Source organism: Camellia sinensis, chromosome 5, assembly GCF_055761805.1.
Source record: "Camellia sinensis isolate YWXY chromosome 5, ASM5576180v1, whole genome shotgun sequence".
NCBI lineage: Eukaryota > Viridiplantae > Streptophyta > Magnoliopsida > Ericales > Theaceae > Camellia > Camellia sinensis.
The window spans coordinates 67,798,966-67,817,600 of record NC_138965.1 but is presented as its reverse complement, the minus strand read 5'-3'; the positions used below and the strand labels follow the sequence as shown (position 1 = coordinate 67,817,600).

The following is an 18,635-nucleotide window of genomic DNA, read 5'->3' as shown; positions in this document are numbered from 1 at the left end:
ATTCATGTATCTTCTATTTCAATAAAACTTCATTATTCTCCTTACTAGTATCATCAATTTCAACACAACACAATTAATTTCTTATTTTGCGCAATATCACAAATTAGGACTTTTCACAAAATTGGAGCTTTTTCATTTCTAGATACCCTCATGAAATTTTATACAAATAAAATAGGTTTGATAGTAAAATTATAGAAAAAAAACCCAACCAACTCATAAACCCTAACCTCTTATCATGCATTTCCAAAAATTCTACCAATAATCTAAAAATTTCTCTATCAAAATACCACACATACATCTCTAAACCCATATTAAACCAATAAAAGGAAACACTACCTCTTGTAGAGAAGAAGGTAAGGGAAAAAAATATGAAAGTTGGTGAAACAAAGATTGGCCTAAACCAAGTCGAAGCCCTCGCCGTGCTCTACGACTTTAATACTCGAACTTTTGAAAGATTTCACTCTAGATCACTTAATCTAAGGTTTAAATGTATGTAGTTATGGGGGGAAGGGGGGGAGAGAGAGAGAGAGAGAAATGAAGTGAAAAGAGAGACAAAGTTGTTTGCAGAGATAAGAAAAAAGGCTAAAAAATACTAGGCTGCCACATCACTGCAAGAAAAAACAATTTTGGTGACCACCTTTTTTAAGCTGGTCGCAGATAGTTTACTTTCTGTGACCAACATTTTTTTGGGTCGCAGATGAGTTGTGTTTTCACAACCAACGAATTTTTGGTGGCTAATAGATAAATTTTTGCGACCAAATATAAAATATGGTCACGAAAAGTAATGGTGAGAGCCAAAAAAAAGAAAAAGAAAAAAGGAAAGTCAAAACCTTTGGTGACCAGTAAATTATGGTCACATAAAGAAAAATAGCATATTTTTATCAAAACTACGTAGCTTTGAATGTTTCCTAAATTAAAAATGAATTCCTAAATTGATTTTTTTTTTATTAGAAAATTCCAAAATCGATTGAGCTTCCTTTTCATCGTTGCTCTCTTTCAACTCACCATAGTTAGATTGGTTTCTTAGCTGCATCTCCTCACTCTCTACACTCCCAATCGGTAACGAAACCCTAGTCACCATCTCCATTCACTTCGTTCCTTGTTTTGCTGTCTCTTTATCTTCGGCTCTGCCATTTCTGCTTACTAGGTTAGTCTTTCTTCCTTAATCTGGTCTGTTAATACCTCATTTTTACTTTACAATTTGTTGATTTCTTCTAGATTCTCTTCACATTATTCCCAATCAACTTTGATTTTTGGTCTCGTTTTCTTATAAACAAATTGATTATCAAAATCTCGACCTCGACGTGGTTCTTTTTGGTTATTGATTTGGTTTCTACAAGATTGGAAGCTGCAAAAATTGAAAGAAAAAATTGTGCTTTTTGTTTTTTTTTTTTTTTTTGGAGCATGTGATAATAATATTATTGGATTTGAAAATCCCCCCTCCCCCCTTTTTGGTTTGCTAACTGGTTATGTTACCTTTGCCTTTTTTTTTCTTTTTCTTTCAAGTTTTCATTATACATATTCTTCACCTTTGCCCCATAATTGTGTTTTGCTTGTTTTCATTTTATTTGTATACATTACTTGTAGAATTCTAGAATCTATACAATTTGGATTCCTTCCAGTTGGAAGCTTAAGTTGTGTTTGAAACTTGGATTCCTTCCAGTTGGAAGCTTAAGTTGTGTTTGAAACTTAGATTTGTGGAGGGAAAAAAGAAACGACATAAGAGCTAATCTTTTTTTTCTCCTTTTGTTTTTATTTTTCTCTCTATAAATTTAAGATCCAAACACAGTATCACTTGTTTTTTTTATGTTTTTTATTTATTTATTATGATATATGTGGTTTAGGAGACTAAACTGTGCTTGAAAAATTTGAAGATAGGTGCACTTTTCTGGTGTTTGAAATGTAGGGATTTAAAAAAGCGTTCTCTGTAGAAATTGAAGAACTACCGAGCATTTTGTTGCATTGTTTGTAAGAAATTTATGATATATATAGTTTATGATTTGAGCCTTAAAGTTCCTAGACCGGAGGCCTTGTTAAAGGGGTGAGTAAAATATGTAATATTGAGCAATGTAGGATGACAGGTAATCTAGTTAAGATATGAAATGAATTACATATATGGATTTTTTTTTCTTTCTTTGTTTAGTTAGTACAGTATATAACATCAGATCAGATGAAAGAGAAAAAAGAGACTAACACAATGAAAGAGGAGTTGAATTTGATGTTATATGTGAACTATTTAAGACATTTTCCATAAATTGGCCAAATCTTTGTCTGTTTTTTCCACATGCCATTTCCTCTTCCAATAATATTTGTTAATGGATCTGTTTGAACCACTCCCATGTTCAGATTCATCTATTCACCTCTTCTAGATGCTACTGTTGTACAAATTTGAATAGAATTTAATTCCCTTTTTTTTATCATTATAAATTTCTGGAATTTAGGGAATTAAAAAAGGTTGCTAAAAACTAAATTGATTGGATCAAAACTCACTTTATTGTGTTTGCCTTTATGCATGTCTCTACTTTGTGTGATGGTCTTATTTTTAGAGGGCCATTTACAAGATAAGAACCCCTACTTTGTTACTTGAATTCAAATGAGGCCATGATAAACTATTTAAATTTAAATGAGATATAATCATACCCTTCATTTTCAATTCAAATTTGGCCGATCCACTTAATTTTCTCAATTTTTTCCAATGTGCCATTTTTATTGTATTCTTTGCTTGTGTGATCCTTTGAACGCGTCTATTGTTTCTTAAACCTTTCAAACTCCAAGCAATAATTATTTAGTTGGCTCTAACTTTGGCTCCTTTAATTATTTTGTAGTTGAAATTTATGTGCCATTGTATCTGTTAGTCATAGCATGAATAACATGTATTTTGATGATGTTTAATTTAATGTTTGATTCATCTTAGAATGATTATTTCAGTAAATCATTATTGAAAACATGCTAATTGATTTACCCATGTATTTTCTATCCCTCATTTTAATTAGGTTGTTTAAAGATCAAAATGGAGTTCAAAATATAATGATTCTTGATAATTGTCATTCTTTGTTCAGATTTATGTTTTGATTGTTCAAAAGAGTTAAATGGTTTGAAATCTTATAATTAATTTAACATCATAATTCATCCTCATTTTGTCTTATTTGTGTTTATTAGAGGCCCAAATTGTAACTCAAACAAGCAAGAACTGAAGCAACAGAACACAGCAGAAATAGCAGCCGAACAAAGGAGGCTGAAAATACACTGTGTGGTCGACCGGGCGATTGACCGGCCAGGCCAAAGTTTGTCCATTTTGTCTCTAGCTACAAGGGACGTTCGGGTGGACAAGCCAGGAAGGAATTTCAACCCAGTTTAGTTCTGCTTCGCTCCGGACGTCAGACAGACAATATGCTCGATGACTGCGGACAATAACCATGACGACCGAACACAGCCGGACATCCAGAAAGACATCCGAGCGGACGTCCCACAGACACAAAGCTTAGCTTTGGACATCCGGGACGTCCCACTGTGAAAGCTGAGCATATCAGTAATAGAGTAGTAAACTGAAAAGAAATGTTTTCTTCATCATTCAATGGGCAAAACACATGTGGATTTTAGGGAATATCTGAACAATGTTTATTATCCCAACCCATCACCATCTCATCTCCTCAATGGGAAGAAGAAGATGGGCTCTGCTAGTTTGAATAGAGCACTCAGCTCTGTTTTATAATAGAGCTCTGAAATGCAAAATATACAGAGAGAGAGAGAGAGAGACACACACACACACAGAGCAACAAAGCAATGTGCTTAACATTTTTCCATCCTTCATCAATCACATATTCTCTCAACACTGAGTATTTCAAGCATCACTTCATTTGAGTTCTTTTTTTTTTTTCTTCAGAATTAGTAATTGAGCCTTATAGCTTTAACCCCATTTACCTATGTGAGGTTTTACTAATAAACATTCCGAGGTTCATATTGTATATCTATCTGTGAGGAGCTATTCTTTGTAGCTTTCTTTGAAAGCAAAAACACTTATTATAAATCTCGTAAGAGGTCACTAGCTCTCCTATAAAGCTAGGACATCTATGGAGGATTGCTCCATGTGTATGAGGTTACTAGTACCCTTGTGAAGCTAGAAAATCTATGGAGGATTGTTCCATGTACATGAGGTTGCTACCACTCTTGTGAAGCTAGAGGCATAGTGGAAAATTTCAAGTGAAGCTTGACGAGTGGACGTAGGCTTGGTTAAAGTCGAACCACTATAAATCTTGTTTGCATTCTCTTTCATAATCTCTTTACTCTATTGCTCTAGCGAACTGATATATTTGCTTCCATTCACCATGTTAGCTATAATTCTTTGCTAAATTTATCTAGAACATATTTTGTTATTTACTTTTGTTAAGTTCATCATATGCTATATTTGTTGTACTAGTTGATTTAATTTTTATTTGGGAATTGTTAGTTTTAATTTGAAGAAACCTAATTCACCCCCTCCCTTTAGGTTGCTTTTTGGATAACAATTGGTATCAAAGCGTAGACTATTGCTTAGATTTAACTATCTTAGAATTTTCGTTCCATGGCAACCATAGCTAATACTAGCATTGTTGAAGATCAAGCCACAAATAGGCCACCCTTGTTTGATGGTAGTAATTATAATCAATGGAATGAAAAAATGACTTTGTTTCTTCAAGCTACTAATTATGCTATGGCTCATTATCACAAGAGGTACTAAAATCCCTACCAAGGTAGTAGACAACATTAGAGTGCCTAAATCTGAAGAAGAATTTGATAAGCATGACTATAAACTCCGACAAGCTAATGATAAGGCCAAACTTATCCTTGTACGTGGATTAGATGCAAATGAGTACAATAGTTTCTGGTTGTGGTACAACAAAAAAGATTTGGGATAAACTTGAAATTAGCTATAAAGGAACTAGTCAAGTAAAAGAGTCACATATTGATATGCTTATTCATGAATATGAGCTCTTTAATATGGAATCCCATGAATCTATTTCTGAAATGTTTCTAGATGCATTACTAATGATCTAAAATCTCTTGGTAAATATTATACTAATGGTGAGCTTGTGAGAAAAATTCTTAGGTCCTTGCCAAAGAAATGGGAAGCTAAGATTACTGCTATTCAAGAAGCAAAGGACCTAACAAGATTGAGCATTGAAGGACTCATAGGCTCGCTCATAGCTCATGAACTTACAATAATGAATGGAAGCAATAAGAAAAAGAAATCCATTTTTGGGAAGAAGATGATGAAAGTTGCTCTGGTGATGAAGGCAACAACAAGGAAGCATCTCATCTATGCTTAATGGCAAAAGAAGATGATGAGGTAACCTTTAACTATGAAGAACTTGAAAGTGAATTCAATGAATTACATGATGAATTTTAGAAATATTTGTGTTAAAAATTCTATGTTAAAGAAATTAGTTACTTCTCTTTCAAATGATGTGGATGTATTGAAAATAGAAAATTCTACTTTGAAAAATGACTTTACATCTATCAATAATGAGAAAAATGTTTTGAAAAACAAAGTCAAGGATTTGAACAAAACTCTGAAAATTTTTGTAAAAGGAAAAGAAAACCTCAACAAGCTTCTTGGAAATAAAAAATGTGTTTTTGATAAAGTAGACATTGGATTTAATCTTATCACCATTTTTGAAAAAGGTTCTCCTAAGATTTTTATGAGATTAACTGTTCTTGAGACTAATCCCCATGGACCCAAGAAAATATGATTACTAAGAAAGAAATCAAATTATTTTTTAGATGAAACCTTAAAGAACACAAATGACTTAGAGAAAAGATGCACAACAAGAGTGTTCAATTTTAAGAACAAAACCAGTCCATTCAAGAAGACAAATGATGAAATGAGAATCACCGAGATGAACATGAGAGGTAATCTATGGGTGAAGATTCCAAAGAGGTAAATGAATGTATAAACTTCTAACACACCTTTAAGCTTAAAAGTTCTATATTCTTTAACGTGTGATATATGTACAATAGGTTGAAATTAATCATTACATTTATGAAACCTAAGTGTGCTAAGTTTGATTAGTCATGTTATGCTTTACCATAAAAACCATCATTGAACTCAAATTTGAGATTTATATTATCATGATGAATGTCTATTACAGTATGAATGATTTATGTATTAATTGACTATGCTATATCTTGTCATCCATTGCTATGAAAAAAGGATAAGAAGTGATAAAATAATTTTTCACTTGTAAGCATATTCTCATACTGTTCCCCTCACATATATGACTACATACATATTTGATAACCATTTTTGAGTCATATCTCTACAGAATCAATTTTGATGATATAACATGTTTTGAGATTGTATACTAACTATTTTGTGAAAACTTGTGTTTAATACATCCATGTACACTTGTGATCTAAAAAAATATGTTCAAAATGAAACATTCATGCTTATATGCTTCACGTTGGAATATTTGATTAAGTTATGAAATATTTGATTAGATTTCTTGATTAATAGAAAATCATATGTTTATTGAATATCATTTGAATATGGACTAGTTTGGCATATATCTCATGAAATGCTATTGAGTGATGATTGTGAAAATTAACTTGTTTATAGCATTCATGTTGTGTTCCACATTGAGTAAAATGTTATATCAAACTTAAGTATGTGGATTGAACATATTTGATGAAAATGCCTCATGACAATGTTCTATGATTAACTGAGTATGATGCATCACTTCTTGATAGAACAAAAAACATAAAACTTTTTTTCTCATGTATAATATGTTATGTGTTACAATTTGAAAATTTTGAAAATTAGCATTCTAAGCTCTTGATTGAACATGGCACCTATTGAATTGTCTCTTATCTTTTGAGTTTGTGATGAGAGGTGATATAGAACAACTTTTATTGTGTCCTGCATTTTCACGAGTAAATGTGATTGTTGTATAATTGGTTATATCTGCAGTAGATCACAATAAAAAAGATAAAGCACCAATTTAGGGGGAGAAATCATTTTTGCTAAACGTACTTGTTAAACTCCTTTGAGATGAACTTCTCATGAAAGGAAATTGAATATTGAAAATTTTCCAACTCTTGAACCAAAGGTATGCCTCTTACACAATGTGGGCTCGCCTTTTTCCTCACCCCGCCTTTCGGGAAGGTTTGAAAAGAAGGCCTCACAGTTCAGACTCCCGTGGTTCTGAATCTAGCCTCACAAGTGCAATGTGAAATTGATAATCACCAAAGAGTCCAAATTTGGCAAATCTTTTTTGGAAAATCGATTTTAAATCAAATAATGCCAAAATTAGACTACTTTGCCAGATACAGAGTCGCCACCTAAATATTTTATTTTTGAGGAAATTTAAGAAACCCTAACTTGTGTCGAAGGCCACGTGTCCGTCATCACCAAAGTTGCCTCGGCTCGGGAACTTAGGTACGAGAGGGGAAGGTCATGGATTGAGCACCCCCGCTCGCCCGATCAAAGATCGGCCTCTACTAATCATGATATGATATTTTATAAACATTATGCGTTCTTGTTCCGATTATTAAACTAGCTTTACTATGTGATGTACAAGCATACAAGTATAGACTAGTCGCAAGACTTGGAACAATTCAACTCTTGTTTGTTTGCGAAAATGGTTTGAATTTGCCAACCTCAGGTGGGCTTAAAGATGCGAATTTGCCACCAAACATAGTGGGCTTAAAACATGATTTTGCCACAACAAAATGGGCTTTAAAACGCGCATTTGTTGAATCGTTTCAATTCAAACAACAAGCCTTTATCCACAGGCATTCATGCAGTTTAGCATTTAAACACAGCCTCATGGCAAGCATGCGAAACATGGCAATATGGCAATCACACTCGTGCAAGTATGCTAAAGCGCAAAAACTTACCGAGTACTCCAAGCAAAAACAAAAACTAGTTAGAACGATGCATGATCCTAACTATGTAAGATAACTAATACAACACATGCGATATATGGCATATGAATCAATTTGAACAACATGCGATAAACACGTATTGAAAGAAGATATTGAAATAACGATGCAATTTGGGTGATGCGCCAAGCCTCGGTGCATGCAAGACAAATGAATGAATGCAAACATGCAAGCAGAAGGTATGCTAATTGAAAATGTCCCTAATCTAACCACCGAAAGCGATTAAATAAAAGGGAGAAAGACGTGGGGTTGGAAGACATACACACACGCACGCACACTTATTACAACATTACGCCCTCACGAAGGAGGGTTCGAATGAATAAGCTAAGCTAACTAATTATTACAACAATTGAAGCGAATTAACTAACTTGTTCTAAGCTAATTAAGTATTACAAATCGAAGTAATTAGCTAAATACTAAGCTAATTATGTACAAAGCAATTAAACTAATTAGCTACCACTAATTAATTAAACAAAGCAATTAAAAGCCCTCGGGAAGCGAGGGAGGGATGCATGCATGCTCGGTTTCTTCACCCGAAAAGCCACCGCCTTGCCATTGAACAGCTCTGTTTGCACTTATTTGAACGCCAATAGTGTTGCCATCTCCCAGAACACCTCTGCTCCCCTGGGGAACACACCATGCAAAATTTTCATTGATGGCCGATCGGTTACCAATGGTGGCCGTCGACTACCATTGGTGGCCGGTCGGCTATCCCTGCTCTGAACTTTCTTTTGCTGCAACAGAGAGAAAATAGAGGCAAAGTAGTGTATTCTCAAGGAGTGTTTGTACTGTTATGCTCCTTATCATCACACAAGTTCAAAGGAGTGTAATTCTCGGCTCTCAAACCACCAACCCAAGCATTTCCATGCATGATTGTACAAGCTTAATGAGTGCAAAAAAAGACTCAAAGGACCACCACCCTATCATGCATGATCAAAGGTGATGATGACCAAGGAAAGTGGCACATTTCCTCACTTTGAGTATGAAATGTCCCACTTTCCTTGTGTTCGAATTAATGTCCGATTCGAACACATGCAATGCAACACGAAAGATGCTTAATCTTGTCTTTTTTACTTGCCATTTTTTTGTTTACTCATTTTACATTACCAATCCATTCTTTAATTGGTTAATTCCAAAAGTGAGTGTCCTCTAATGAAAAGAGGGCTTAAACCACAAGGTACTTTGGGCATGAAAGAGACCTCATGCCGTTGGTAATGAACCCCCAAAGGGATTAAACCATTAAGCATGAATGTCCTAATTTCACACTTAAGCAAACAAGGGGTTTAAAACCACTTTCAAAGAAAATAAAAGAGTGAAGAATTGAGGGAGGTTACAGAGATGTTAAATGCTGGAATTAGGCATGAAAAAGCATTAAAGCATGCAACCAAGACACACAAATTATTCACAAAGCCTAGAAACACTAATCTAGTGAAGGAAATTGCACCACAACTATACAAAGCTCAAATGACCCAAACAGCCCAAAACAAAGCTAAAGCAGATCAAAATAGAGGAAAAAACATGATGGACTAAAGCTAAGTTAGGCTAGAAAAACATGCTAACATACAAGGCTAACTAGGCATGCAAACAAGGCACAAGGAGGGAAGGCTAACCTCTCCAATTTTGAACTTCAAAAGAAGGTTTTTTTCACTGAAAAAACCTTTGAATTTTAGTGGTCAAAAGGCCCAAAAAGTTTGATTTGAATGTGATAAAAAGTAGCACAAAAAGCTTAACAAGCTAAGGAGCCAAAAGCGTGGACAACCCCCTAACTCACAAAGGCTCAAACCACAATTTTTATGCCTCAAAAACAGAGTTTTTTACACTTCAAAAACAGCCTTAAAATAGTAAGAAAGGATGGCAAAACTAGTATTGAAAACAAGTATAAGCAAGGTAAGTTCTAGACCTTTGAAGCAAAGCACAATTTCAGCCACAAATTCAAGCTCAAACTCCTTTCCAAGGCTCAAACAAGACTCCAAGGGACCTCAGCTCCCAGGTGAGAGTGATTGGTTAAGGGTTGATGTGCAAAAGTCTAGAGAAAACTAACTACAAAGCACAAAATATCAAGTGAGAGAGAGAAAGTTTAGAGAGAGAGAGAATTTTTGGTCCAAAAATGTCTAACCCCTCAAAATGGGGGTGGCACCCCCCTATATATAGAAAAACAAGGTTTGAGCTTGTATACATCCTACCATACACGTGTATGAAGATGCAGCTCAGTGTGCAACAGCTGGCATAGCTGGCAAACAAATATCTAAAGAAAAAATCAATGGCCGTCAGCCACCACTGGTAGCCGACAGGCACAAGCCATGGCCGACAGATCCCAGGGCTGGCCGATAGGTCAACCTCTCTTCTAGGCAAAAGGCAACAAGCTCTTGGCCCAAAAACAAGCACAAAACAGACAAAGTTTAGAGGCTCAAAGACAAGGCATTCGGTCGAGGACTTCGGGCGCTGAAAACGAACACAAACAAGAACACTCATCGAGTGCACAAACGATGACGTCCAAGTCTTGAGGACGGTCAAAAATTGGGTGTCTACAGTTGCCCCTCTTTGATAGAAATCAGAAGTCATAAAATGACGTGAGTGAATGTCAAAGCCCAGAGACGACCCATTTTTGACAAGGCCGAAGACTTAGACAAACAAACAAAACAAAGAACAAAGAACGGTTGCGCCCGCAGGCTGCCTACGTATCCCTTTGCAAGGAATCAAACTAGCGTAGTTCTGGGGCAAAATGCAAGTGATATGCACAATGCGAGAATATAACTTATGATCATGCAATGAGGCTGTAATGAAACATCTAGATGCAAATTTTATGCAAAGAAATGCCATATTTAAACCGAAACACGGTACAACAAACTCAAACATAAGCAAGTAAACATGAACCAAACCACATTTCATGCAGAAAAGATGTAAGAAAATTATGCAAACTTAACTACGCATCACGCAGGAAAGGCAAAGAAAAACACAATCATCGGGCGCACCCGAGGTGTCAAACAAAGTCCTAACGCGTTGAACGTAGAAGGAGAGAAAGGTTGGTATGAACACCGGGACATACCCGATTATTCTGAACCAAAGGGAAAGGTGATAAACATCGGAACGCGTCCAAATGCTTCTAATCAAAATAGGGAGTGGTATAAACATCGGAACACGTCCAAATGCTTCCAACCAGAACAATGGGGTAGTATAAGCATCAGAACACGTCCAAATGCTTCTAACCAAAGCAAGAGGATGGTATAAACATCAGAACACGTCCAAATGCTTCTAACCAGAACAAGGGTAAATCGAAGGACAGGAATGATCTCACCTGGAATTCCTCTGAATGAACCGTACATACAGTATCGTACCTGCATAAGAAAGAGACTTAACAAGCATAACATAGTAAGAGTGCATGTTCTATGCGAGACAAATAATCATGCAATGTTAAAGACATGTTTTATGCAAAACATGCGAGAAACAAAATAGAAGCATATTTTATGTGGCGTGAGCTAGAGCATGTTCTATGCCACATTAGGATGCATATTCTATGCAATAGTATAAGATGCATGTTCTGTGCCCAGTTAATAGTAGAAAATGCATGTTCTATGCAAGATTAACAGCATGTTCTATGCGAAACACCAAATGCATACTCTATGCGAATGGGAAACAGAAGCATGCTCTATGCAAATGCGAGAAGCGCACATTCTATGCAAGATCTAATGTGAAAGGCACGTTCCGTGCAACGACAAAGAGACACACATTCTATGCAAGAACAAAAGCACGTTTGATAAAACTGTCTCAGTCGCAACTTCCGATTTACCTCTCGGAAGAGTTGCAAGATGTTTCAAAAAGGATACACCTCATTGATGTTGATTAGTGATGAATCGTGAAGATACGGTTCAGAGCTTCTGCAGAGACAATTTGAGCTTAAAGTGTTTGCACTTTCTCAAGAACCAAAGGCACAAAACAGCAGCAAAACCCAATATAGGAGCACTGGAAGCTTGTCGGCCACCAGGGGGAGGTGTCGGCCACCTGCCGGTCACACCTGAGAGTTATCAGCCACTGATGGCAATTTCGCGCCATTTTGGTCTTTTTGCATCGGGTCTTTAAGTATAGGCACCCAAACTTCATTTCCTCACTTTCCCCTTGCCAAAATTCCTTGCTTTCTCACCCTAGACACTTTTCCCCTTCTAGATCCGAGCTTTATATGCGTTTTCCAATGCCCCACGCGAAGTTGATTCGCTAAAACCTCTTGATTTTCTTCGTTTTGAACCGATTGGAATTTGTTTCCAGTGCTTTTTTCTTCATTTCCATCACTTGAGGCTTGTTTCCCTCGAGTTTCTCTTGGGTTCTCTGCCTTTTCCCAGGCTTTGACTTTTTCTCCCATTTTCTCTCTCTTAGGGTTGACTTTTGTTGACTTTTGGCATTCTCCACCCATTTTCCTCATTTTCGCACACTTTCTCACTTCCTTTCCAGATGGCAGATGACATTCTCCATGATGGAGCTTCTCCAGGGATAGAGGCAGATCCCGAGCACGTACCATTACCACCCAGGGTTCGTCCCTTTGACCCGGAGACATACCACCCTGAGGCGCATGTGCTACCGCCCGATACTATTCGTCATTTCAGAGGTTTCGCACGAGGCGTGCCAGAGGATCTCTTGCTGCATGAGCCGAAGTCTCATTTATCCTACGGCGCCACCGATGTATACATTGCCGTCTTATATTTTCCGTAATGTACCTTGCATTTCTTGCATAGATCGCGCTTACGCTGTCTTTCATCTATTTATCTCAAAACACATTCTTGCGCTGTATTTCTTACACTGCCTTTTATCTGCTTGTCCCAGACGCATTCTTGCATTGTATTTCTTACACGGCCTTTCATCTGCTTGTTCTAATTACAGGGGGACTCAAACTCCATTCGAGGATACTAAGCCACATCTGCGAGGGAGTGGTATATGGACCTCCCCGTTGGCGTCCGCCAGATTGTTGACGAGGCCAAATTCGGCTTATTCTGCATGGGGCTATCGCATCTCATAGCGAGCAGGCCCTCACTTGGCGCGCTAGTAGAGAGGTGGTGGGACACCACCAACTCTTTCTACTTCTCTACCGCGGGAGACATGATGATGACGCTGTATGACTTTGCTATGCTTACTAGCATCGAGGTAGGGGGTCAGCCGATCCTATATGATACAGACATGGGCGAGTGAGAGGCCACCTGGATCTACCTGCTGGGGGCTCATCTGCGTATCTGCCGAGCAGGGATAGTGTGATACACCTGGTTTGCAGATCATTTCAGACGGACTAGGGACCCTAGAGGAGATCGAGCAGTAAGCCCGAGGCTTCTTAATGTTCTTCTTTGGCATCACTTTGTTCGCCGACAGGGCAAACACTGTTGGGTTGTATCTCTTAAGCACCTTGGTGGACTTGTCTCGAGTCTGACTTTATGACTGGGACGGCGCTTGCCTTACTACCTTGTATGGCTACATGAGCTCGACATCCCGCAGGAGCGGGAACAGAGTCGGTGGCTACTGGAGAGCCTGGGAGGTATGCTTTACTTTTCTATTTTACATTTCCTGCCGTGCTTTCTGCTTTGCACTTGTGCTTTCTATACGTTGTACTATACACTCTACTTTCTGCATCCCCCCTATATTCTGCATTCTTCGCATATTGTACACATATTCTTCTTTCTACATTACCTGGGTTTATCTGTTGTATACTTACTATGCCCTTTTGCTTCTTGTAGCTATGGGTATATGCATATTTTCCCACCCTCGCCACAGAGCCGGAGGTGGAGATGCCTCATGTTGTACCTTATTCTCACCGGTACGACGATAGGTACATGAGGAGGACTAGGGAGACCTTCTTATTCTTCCGCCGGTATTTTGACATGGTGACAGCAGCGGAGGTAACTCAAAACTCACAGTCACTGCTACTTTACTTCAGCCCTGATTCATATTGCATATGTAATGGCAATTAACAATCTATGTATTTACTGTCTGCAAATCACATGGCAGCCCTGGGCGACGATGCCTGAGAATGTCAGATAGCAGTTTGCTGGCGCTTGGGGCGCTTCCCGTTACCGGCTTGTACTCGAGGGACCGGTAGGTCAAGCCTGGTTCTTAAGTGAGCGCTTCCTGCGCCAGACCTTGGGTTTGCCGTTGCAGGTGGTTTCCATGCTACCTCCGCCATCCATGCGGGCTACAGAGAGTCTCTCCTCCCAGGAGGTGGCTGACTTTACACGAGGCGTAGATGCTGACTACTTTCTTGGCGAGGGGGACTATGCGACATATATTCAGACGCATCTCATGCCTCCCTTGACGGGTACTCGTGCTCATACAGGGAGAGCAGCAAATGCCCCTTTGATGAGCAGGGCTCAAACGCCGAGGGGCAGGGCCAGAGGGGTACCCCCTACTAGACAGAGCTTTGGTTGGCCAGAGCTTCTGACTAAGTCGACAGGTTGGCAGTACACTGGAGAGGCTTACCGGATTCCGATTGAGCCTCCGGTGGCTGGTCACAGATATGTTAGAGTGCCTGATTCACCTCCGGTATGCACTACAACTTTCATTTTTTTTTTTCTATTCTTGCTCAGATACTCAGATATTCATTCCTTCCGGACACTGATCATTCCAAATTGCATTTGTAGGAACCCGCAAGGTACGTCAAGGGATTGGTCGAGATGTTGGCCTCATTTGAGGGCATGATCTTGAGGAGGGAGGCACTGTTTGGCTTCCATGGTATTCAGGTAATTTCTTCGATTTTCTTGCATTTTGGTCATCACATTTCCACTAATACACTGAAACTGACATTTCAACTGAACACTTCCCCACACTGCACTGATACACTACATCTAACATACTACATTTTCATACTGTATTCATACTTTATACCTGATTTCTGTATGTACTCATTTTGCACACCATACTTACATCACGTATTGTGGTTGACATATACCAACTGTCTTTTCAGGTCCCACCTTTATCGACAGCATCGGCGACAGCAGTAGCAGGACCATCAGCACCTCCTCCACCAGCAGGGAGAGAGAGACAGGTTCCTGTATGTGGCCGAGGCTGGGCTAAGAGCGCCCATGTTGAGAGTGGCCCTTTAGAGCCTATTCTGAGCGAGTATGACACTGAGACTAGCGAGATCGAGGAGGCTATGGGTTAGTACGCTGAGTCATCCGAGAGCAAAGATGATGATGCTGGCTCGGATTCTGCTAGTGGTGATGCTGATGCCGAGGAGGACCCCGAGACAGAGGGCGACGATGACTCCGGTTCCAGTTCTGATTCAGCATCAGGTTCAGATTGTAGTGCCGACGGAGACAGCTCTGCAGAGTCCGCTCCGCCGAGGAAGAGGATGAAGAGGGCCTCTAGAGCTTGAGATAGCCAGCGCTGATTCATATGTTTTTGCTTGGTTTCTTTTTGCTAGTAGTGTTAGCATATTTGTACATCTTAGACAATTTTAATTTCTTTAAAACTTGTACTCTTTTGTAAAAAATGTAACCATGATCGGAATGAAAACAACTTTTGTACAAAAAAAAGTGTTGTATTTTGCATCCTGAGCACCGCACGAGCACCACATTGCATAAAACAAGATTGATGTAAATTGAACACTGTGCATTGTATTGGCATTTTCTTAATCTGGTGATGAACTGACCAACACTTAACAAACAGAGTAAAACAACTCGATGAACAACTAATAATAACAACTTGATAATCAAAACAATACAGATACAACTCCATAAGCAAAACAAATACAACTCGATAAGCAATACAAGACAAATAAACAAAACTAACAAAAACAAGACAACACAATGCACTAAGAGCTGAATGAAACACAGGTTCTCAGCATCCTCAACATATAGGTTGACCACAGGACAAACCAAGAGGCCATCGGCCATAAACAGAGGCTGTCGGCCACTAGTGGTGGCCGGTCAGCTACAAAAGGTGGCCGGTCGCCTATCAGCACTGGCCGATCGGCCATCAGTGCAAGGGACTTCCAGATTGTTGCCACATGTCTTCCAAATAGTGCCTTATCTTTTACAAAAGTTGGGACTTCGTAGTTTCTTCATTCTAGTTCTATTTTTGCCACAAATGGAGTCGTTCTTCACCGAAAAACTCTCAAATTGGATTGCAACTTTAGATGGCTTGGAAAAAGTGAATTTTCGGGATTTCGAGATAAATGCACTATTCTCGCTAAGTTGCACCCCGCTGTGTTTTCCGTTCCTTCACTTTGCAGCTAGGTGTTGGAACCCAGTTACACATGTTTTCAGCTTCGAGGGACAAGAGATATGCCCTACAATTGAAGAATTCCAAATTTTGATAGAATCTCGACGTGACGAGGAAATCCTGCCCCAGTCCCGTTTCAGTCATACCCAAGCTTTAGGAAGGATGTGTGGGCTCACTTTACATGAAGCTCAATCATTGATTCACAACGGAGAGTTGGACATTCCTAGCCTCATTCATCGATTTTCTGACACCGGTGACCGCGGCGACCGTCTTTGGGAGAGTTTTTAGCAGCATGCCCTTTGTTTATGTATGTTGGCTCATTTTCTACTTGCCCCAAGTTTCGGAGGGTCTAGCATTCACTTGGTCAAAGTAACTCAAGGCTTGAAAGAGTGTAAGAGCTGCATTGGCTTAGCATTGGCCGAGACTCTGATGGGCTTGGATGCCTTCCATTGGTGGGAGATGACCAAATTCGCAGGAAGTCCACTACTTTTGTAGGTAATGTTTCCCATCCTATCTCATATGTGTTTCTCACATCACTCGGCACTCATGCTCTATTTTTCTCTCAAAAGCCTTTCTCACTTTTTCTCTTCACATACACCTCTCTATTCTTTAATCTCTCTTTTCTTTTAATCCCTTCCCAGATATGGCTCATGGACAGGTTGAAGGTAGTGGACTCTTGCCCTGCATATTCAACATGAGGCTATTTCTTTCCCCAACGGCTAGTTGATTTCCCAAACGAAGGGTGGTTGTGCCATTGGATGTGCAACAGGTCTGCGGTTGACATTGCCTGGCGTTGGCCCTAGGTTGATCTGCCCAAGATAAGCTACAGCATGTCCCAGCAGCCTGGCATTCATCTGATTGGCCTGACACACTATGTATTCTATTTTTCGTTCCGGTTTAGGCGTCAGTTCGGACATGACCAAATTTGTCCAGAAGAGGGGGTAGAGTACCCGGTTTCATTTCCAATCTGAGGTTCACTACTAGCTCAATATCCCACTGCATGGAGGACAAAAGAACTTCTAGCTCCTGCTCCCAATTTCAACTGCGCCCTTTTTGGCGAATGTTTGGCTTGGCTTGAAGATGAGGCGCAAAATTGGGCCTACTTTAGCATCTGAAACTTCCACAAGCTCTGGGAGGGGATGCAGGAACACCTGATTTATCTATGCCCCCAAGTTTATTACTTTGATTTGTACTTTCAATTTTTCCTTTTGAATGTAATAAAAAACGACTTTGATTTGCATCGAGAACTGGAGAACTTTGTATTGAAACCAATGAAATTGAAGTTGTGGGCACTGAAAATTTTCCTTTAGGTCCAAAAATGGTCTAAGTAGTAGAAAGATTAATGTGAACAAAATCAACTTTTATTAAAACTTTTCAAAACCATTTTCGATAAGGATCACAACTTGACACACATGGAATCTATTCTCGAGATGCACAACCCCGAATCCAGGAATGGAAAATTACCCCTAGACTGAATAACACTGCACTGTATTGTAACCAGCTCTCATAGTGAAGATCACAACTGAACTCTTGGATACAGAAAAGACAAAGATGACCTGAGCAATCTCATGGACAGGATAGTTGAGTTTGAAGTGTTTATGGCTGAACTTCAGAATAAAGTTGCCTACGTATCCCGGAGATGGGAATCAAGCCTTACGTAGTTCAGTTCGAGTTCACTCGGGTATTAACACTCTCTTTTTACGCTTTAACATTTGCCAAGGCCGCCCTTTCTGAGTTTTCAACCTTGCGAGCTCTGTTTTTCTTATTTCAAATTTTTTGTGCTCTAACTTTTGCCTAGGTCGCCCGTCTAGGTTTTCGGCATAGCGAGCCTTTCAGGGGTAATATTTCTTCAACTTGTCCATGTTAATTGGTTAGGAGAATTCTAGGCCATCTAAGTCCATAAGAATGACAGCTCCACCAGACCAAATTGATTTGATGATGTAAAGACCAATCCAATTGGGCCTGAACTTGCCTCTAGGGTCATGGATGGGAGCTCGGTTGCTGATAGCACCCGACAATTCCCTTCCTTGTTGAAAGCTCCTAGACTTAACTTTCTTGTTGAAAGCTCTGGCAATTCTGTGTTGATATCCTTGGACATGGTACAGTGCTTTCAGCCTCCTCTCGTCGAGCAACATCACTTCCTCGAACCTGCTCTGCTGCTAATCAGCTTCTGCTATCTGGCACTCGGCCATAACCCGTAGCGACGGAACCTCTATCTCAATCAGCAGAACAACCTCTATTTCATAAACCAGAGAATACGGAGTTGCCCCAGTAGAGGTCTGAATTGAAGTCCTGTAGCGCCAGAGAGCGAATGCCAATTTGTCTGGCCAGTTTCTGTAAGTCTCAACCATTTTTTGCAAAATGTGCTTAATGTTCTTGTTAGCGGCCTCAACAGCTCCGTTGGTTTGCGGCTGATATGTGGATGACTTATGAAAAGCCACGTTGCATTTCTCTAACAAATCGATCACTTCTTTCTTGAAATGGAAGCCATTGTCTGAAATGATCTCATTTGGGACCCCATA

At 39.3% G+C, this 18,635-nt stretch overlaps 1 protein-coding gene and 1 long non-coding RNA gene across 2 annotated transcripts; both read left to right on the top strand.

Moving 5' to 3' along the window:
* Positions 1-897: 897 nt before the first annotated feature.
* Positions 898-8,545, top strand: LOC145790671 (uncharacterized). Its single transcript, XR_014329598.1, has 3 exons — positions 898-1,147; positions 3,160-5,326; positions 5,761-8,545. It is a non-coding gene; the product is annotated as an uncharacterized LOC145790671 (long non-coding RNA).
* Positions 8,546-10,145: 1,600 nt separating this feature from the next.
* On the top strand, positions 10,146-15,392 carry LOC114323651 (uncharacterized). The gene is made up of 5 exons (XM_082867950.1): positions 10,146-13,432; positions 13,632-13,793; positions 13,903-14,433; positions 14,532-14,630; positions 14,855-15,392. The coding sequence occupies exons 3-5, from the start codon at positions 14,062-14,064 to the stop codon at positions 15,050-15,052; spliced, it is 669 nt and encodes a 222-aa protein (XP_082724076.1). The 5' UTR covers positions 10,146-13,432; positions 13,632-13,793; positions 13,903-14,061; the 3' UTR covers positions 15,053-15,392.
* Positions 15,393-18,635: the final 3,243 nt, after the last annotated feature.